We start from the raw sequence: 6,000 nt of genomic DNA, 5'->3' as shown, positions 1-6,000 counted from the left end.
CACTAAATTAAAGCATCTACTGTCAGGCCAAGATTTTGATCGTGCTTTAGAGTGCTTTAAGTCTGATCAGTTGTGTGGAAGATGCTTTCAAACATAGCAGTTCTCAAAGACTGGGCAAAGAACTTGTATATCATGCAGGAGTCTTATTTTGATCTTTTCTAAGTTCTTCCCAACTTTTACTATCTCAATTTCTGTCAATTTACAGGTAGCTAGAGCCTCTCTTGTCCAAAGATTGTGAATGTGGTTGGTCTGCTCAGAATCTCCAGCTCTGTCAGAACTAAGGAATGCCATACCATAAATTTGGATTTAGGATCTCTGATCCAGAGTCACAAACAGTATCTCACAGGATATGAAACATAAAATCAGTATGATTTTACTCTTCTGGAGCTGATTTACTCAAAAATTTTGACAGATTAAATTTGTAACTGAAAGTTTTGGAGTGGATAGTACATTTTTTGTTTAATTTATTTTTCCATCATTAAGGATGCAGCACTGGCTATCCATACTGCTTTAACTTTATCAAGGGCTTGCATCCCCTGGCACTTTTATGCCTGGCAAGAAAATATAAAAGAAGCATACATTTCATAATGTCTTCTTTGGTTAGTTCCTCAGATATGTGGTCAAAGAACCATGCCTTACGCAGATCAGATTTTTATTGCTGAATTACTGGTCAGCGCTCAGCTATTGGCACAGTACTAAACAACTAATTCGCCAGCCTTTCCTATATAAAACAAATTACTTTTAAAGAATTTTTTCAAGCAGAATAATGAAAGATACAACTTTCTCTGTGGTCCTCATAACTGCATTTGTGAAGAATTAGCAAAAAACCTGTACAAGAAGTAAATCTGACACTGGTATTCTGCATGAATTTTCAGTTAAAAATATCAGATTACAAGAAATAGTGCAAATCTACTGATCAACCTTAGATTTCTGTGGTTTTGCTTATTCTTTATTTGAGACATAAGTCCTTCTGTTCTGAAGTGATTTCTTCACATTTGCATATCTTGTGCATGAGTATGACTGTTCAGGAATGTTGTAACAACCTATGTCAGTGACGTTTTATGGTGTAATTAGTTTACAAGCACCTCCTATAAATATCTGTTCATGTGGATTATTACCCTCTGTTTTAGGTTGTGTCTTTTGTCAGCCTTTAATTTGTAGAGCCTTCAAGTCAGAAATGAAGCTGCAAAAAGCATCTGACAAGAAACATGTTTCTCTTAGTTACTATGAAATTTTGTTTGCTTCTCTCATTGCAGGTTTTGTGTGTGTTTGTGTTGGATTGATTGTTCTCTCATGGTTGTCAGTCCGGGAGTTAGAACGAGGTAAGCAGCCAACCTTTAATCTTTCCAGGAGTTCTTCAGTAGACGTTCAGACTTTGAAGTCAGTGGTGGTGTCATTGTGATTATTTTTCATATTTCATGCCATGCTTTTCATGCAGGGGGAAGAGAGGTTGGAGATATTTGTTTTCCTCCTCTCCCCTGGAAATCAATGTGAAAAAAATAGACAAAAATAGAAGCATCTGAAGCATGTCTCGAAACCATAGAAAATAATTTTCATGGTTTAGAATTTGGGTGAGACCCCTGGAATGCAATCCAAGCTACAAAGCTTTGGTTATTCAGTTGTAACCATCAACTACACAAGGTAATATGACAATCATTTATGGGGTTTGATTCAGAAGGACAATGATAATTCTGTGTTCTGCATCTCTTGGAATCTTTCATTTTTTATATAAAAAACCCACCATATTTTAAAGTCGTCTATTAATGTGAGAGAGATCCTACATTAGACAGTAAAGATAGTTGCTCTTAACATTTAGCCAATACTTAGAACGTGATAGAATCAAGCTACTAAGAGTCAAAGTAAACTATCTTTAAAAAATGTCATGATTTTCAAATGGAACTGAAATGTTGATTTAAAGATCTTGTGGATATATATTAGATGTGTCCTGATAAGGCCACATCTGGAGTATTGTGTCCAGTTCTGGGCTCCTCAGCATAGGAGAGATATGGAGTTACTGGAGAGAGTTCAGTGAAGCACTGATCAGATTGTGGAGCTCTCCATCCTTGAAGATGTGCAAAAGCTGTCTGGACATGATCTGGGCCAGCCACCTGTAGGTGGCCTTGCTTGAGCAGCGGGGTTGGATCAAATGACCTACAGAGCTTTCTTCCAACCTCAACCCTTCTGTGATCTAAATTTTTGTTTGGAAAGAAATATATTTAGGTCTGTGAAACCCTCAGAGCTAATAGCAAAGTGATATTTTGAAATAGTGTGAAGGAAATTTTTTGGGCAGTCATTAACCAAAAGTCCATACTATTTCATACTGAAGAACAAGAAGACTAAACTACAGTAAACCATATTTAAAAAAAAAAAACACCTTTGTCAGAATACTCATGTTTATTCTTTCAATTGCTATTGATTTTCATTCCAGATTTTAAAATTTGTTTTCCCTACTGAGTTTCTTCCCCTCTTACCAGAATACTATCACACAATAAAACACAATGAGCTTAAAGGTAATGATGGTATGTTGTCTATTTAGAACATAGCAATAATTTAATAATGTACAAATAAAATTATAAAAAATAAAAAATATATTTGACATATAGGAAAAAGGCCTTTGCTCTTTAGAAACATTTATTTAAACAGATTTAACAGATTTGCAATTGTTGGAAGGATAAATGGCTTTCAAAGAAGTCCTTAGTAGTCTGCTGTTACTAGTTGATAGCAAATTGTGTCACTAGGCTGTGCTTTCCATTATAAGATGTTTATCACAGTATTTATTAGTTATTTGCTTTTATCTTAAAAATTGTGATAACTTCTTGATATTAATGCCTTCACAATCTACAAATACCAATGGTACTGTAACTGGTATGCTAAAAGCATTTTTCTATCAATCAACCAACCACATTAATTCTGAAAATTCCCTGTGTGTTACACAGTGAGGAAATATTTTTAATGTATAATGAATTGCTTTATATATGACTCATATGCAGTAGCATATTAAAAATCAAGATGAAATTTGCTGTAAGGACCAGTTATCTAGTTTCCTCATAAATTCTCCGTGCACTTTATGCATGTATTGGTAAGAAATGTCAGGTCAAATATAGTTTAACTATTCTGACACTAGTGTTTCCAGTGTTGTCATCAAAACCAGAATACTTTTACATAAAAAATGAGCAGCATTTAAAAGGAAGTGTGGAGTAGTAGTTCTTAGAATTTTTAATCCAAAACACAAAACCTCCTCATAATTCACTAAGTATTGTTCTTCCCCTGTATCTTTGTCCCTTGTGTCAGACACAGCTGGGCATAACATTGTCCCCTTTACCCATTTACACTGCTTCTGGAAACCAGCATTTGAAACAGAATTGAAAGTAATGAGAACTAAGGAGAAATAGTATTCATTAAATTATGTTTATAGTTGTAACTATTGTAAACATTGAAAAATTTCTATCACTTTTTTGAAATCAGCACTAGGTAAAACACCTCTGGTTGCAAAGAAAACAGAAAGCTAAAACTTATTGTGTTGTTGATCTGTGTAGAATAAAATCTAATATAATGTTTTTAATTTATTTCTATGTAATTCAAAACATTGAATTTTATTTTAATTATCTAGCCAAGGCAAATGGGAATACACATGGCTACATGGGAATGTTTAAAATACTCTCTGGGACATCATTCACCCCTGCTTTGCAAAACAGATCATCAGCTGATTTCAAAGTCCTTGCCTTTGATGTTGAACAACTGGTAAGAACCTATTGGTCTCTGGCTAATTCAAAAGCATTGTAGGTACATTAATTTCCTAACATGACCTGCTGTTGATGGCTTTTTTCCCCTCTCTAAAATAAGATATTTCAAGTCCTAACCCTTCAGACTTCAGTGTATTCCTTATTTGTGAAAATCAGTGAAGCATCAAAGAGGAAGTTTGCTTCTGTAGTCTAGATTTGGGATGGAAAATTTATTTAGTATTAAAACCACAAATGCAATGTGCAATTGGGTGTATTTTTACTTCCTGTATTTGCTCAAGATTTCTCTTTCCCATATAGGTACAAGAAGTTTTTCAAGCAAGTGATCTGAAAAATGAATTTGAGAGATGTGAAATTTCCCAGTTCAAGTAGGTATAGTTTGCAAATAAACATCAAGGTCCTCACTTAGGTATTTATCTCAGGAGTGCTTACCAATACCTTGCTTTTCAAGAGATCTTTGGAAACACCTGGTATTATTTCTTTCATGTCTTATGTCTTCCAAGTGCTGCTGTTGGAAGTTTGACACCATTGTGTTTCCTTGAGCAAACTTCATTCACAAACTCCTGTATAGCTGTGTCTTGACCAAACCAGACAGGCTGCACCCTAAGACCAGCTCACAAAATTTCTGTATTTTAGAGAATCGAAAAATTTTCCTCCCCTCAAGATTTATTAGTTGTGCTGTGTTTGCAGGATTGCTGGCCCTTGCATCTAATTCAGGTTAGAGATCTGCTGGCATAAGCTGAAATGAATGGAAATACACTTCTGTCCTTACAGACCTGTATTCACTTAGCTGTTATTCCTTAGGGTGTTGCCAAGTGAGGCTAGCATCTGACACAGGTAAAGCTATACCCTGTAAGTCCTAAAGAGTCCATAAAATAGGTACAGTAAGATCTGCCTTATTTATTTAGTCTTGTTTGACCTTGTTTTTCATTATCCTATTATGTTTGTTGCCCTGATGAATGCAGCTGGCAAAAAAGACCAGTATATGCAGTGATGTCTGTTCTTAATAAGGTCCTGATTCAGCAAAACATTTGTAATATTGTCTTCTATTATCAAACAGTTTCAGAACATGCTTCCACATTATCCACAACATTATAAACTCAAGGGGAATTGTATGCTTTTGTGCTGTTTTGTGTTATAGGTTTTTGGGTTGTGGTTTTTTTTTTTTTCTACAGGAAATCTGAAGATGGCCTTGAAAAATTCAAGAAGCCAGAGACTCGGTAATGGCAAATGACAAAGTGGGCAAGAGACGATGATGTTATTAATTTATAAAGTTATGTAGACAGTGAATAGATATGAAAATACATCTTTAGAGATTGGGCAAGGCTTTCTAAAGCACACATGAAGCTTCAAGACGTATCTTTCCTCCAAAAACATCCTTTGGGATTAGAAGAAAAAAAAAAAAGAAAGAAGTTATAGTCTCTGAGACTGTCAATTTAGGAAGAAAAATGGGAAAGATAGACAGTAAAGATGGACAGAAAGATGGACAAGAAAGTAGGTAGGAAATTAGCTAGAAATTAAAGAGTATCTGTTTGTTCTTAGCTTGCTTGTGCAAAGTTACATAGATTGAGGGGCAGATCTGACGTTGTCATTAGCAACTTAAGTTTTATTAAAGGAAGGCCTAATGACACACTATGATAGGCAAACAAAGCAGAGAACAAAAAGATTAAGGCTGTAGAACTGGAATACGTCAAGAAATTAATTATATAATTAGTTGTTTTATAGGTGAGAGAACAAAATTAAAGAAATATGAACTCTTGTGACAGCAGATGATGCAATTCTGTGATACCAGCTGCTCTTGTGATACCAATGTTTTCTGTAAATACATAAAATGGATAAATATTCAGAGGTGCTAGTTCATTTGAATGACCGTGCTTGCAAAACAAAAAAGGGTATTAGCCAACCATGAATACATGTATGTTGAAAATAGGAAGCACATGTGAATTAGAGCAATCTTTTGATTGGAGTAGTGCACAATTTAGTTTCTGCACACAGAATAAGACTATTCCTATCAAAATCTGGGCATCAAAGATGGAGACATCTCTGAGCTAGTTGCTCAAGACTCTATATTCAAGACATGGGTTTCTAGAATTTTCTCGTCTGGTCAATCTAGATGCCCTTTTTAGGAGGAGGTAGTTTATGCCAAAGAATAGCTTATTTTTTTTCCATCATCTACAACGGGAATGTAGATATCTGCGCTGTAAACATCTGTATTGAGTAAAATCAATTCCACCCAGTACCTTAACACAAATATCACAGA

The 6,000-nt window shown here is 34.9% G+C and overlaps 1 protein-coding gene across 1 annotated transcript in view; it reads left to right on the top strand.

Moving 5' to 3' along the window:
* The first annotated feature begins 1,166 nt into the window (after positions 1–1,166).
* TMPRSS15 (transmembrane serine protease 15) overlaps positions 1,167–6,000 on the top strand; it is a 56,908-nt gene continuing 52,074 nt past the window's right edge. Inside the window, exons 1-4 of the mRNA XM_061366716.1 lie at positions 1,167–1,322; positions 3,611–3,741; positions 4,041–4,108; positions 4,916–4,960. Of these exons, the coding sequence (XP_061222700.1) occupies positions 1,178–1,322; positions 3,611–3,741; positions 4,041–4,108; positions 4,916–4,960 (389 nt within the window). The 5' untranslated portion in view covers positions 1,167–1,177. The remainder of the gene's footprint in view (positions 1,323–3,610; positions 3,742–4,040; positions 4,109–4,915; positions 4,961–6,000) is intronic.

Source organism: Neopsephotus bourkii, unplaced genomic scaffold, assembly GCF_033783945.1.
Source record: "Neopsephotus bourkii isolate Nb327-2 ecotype Australia unplaced genomic scaffold, CSIRO-AGI_Nbou_v1 NB_1350, whole genome shotgun sequence".
NCBI lineage: Eukaryota > Metazoa > Chordata > Aves > Psittaciformes > Psittacidae > Neopsephotus > Neopsephotus bourkii.
This window is presented reverse-complemented; position numbering and strand designations above follow the sequence as displayed.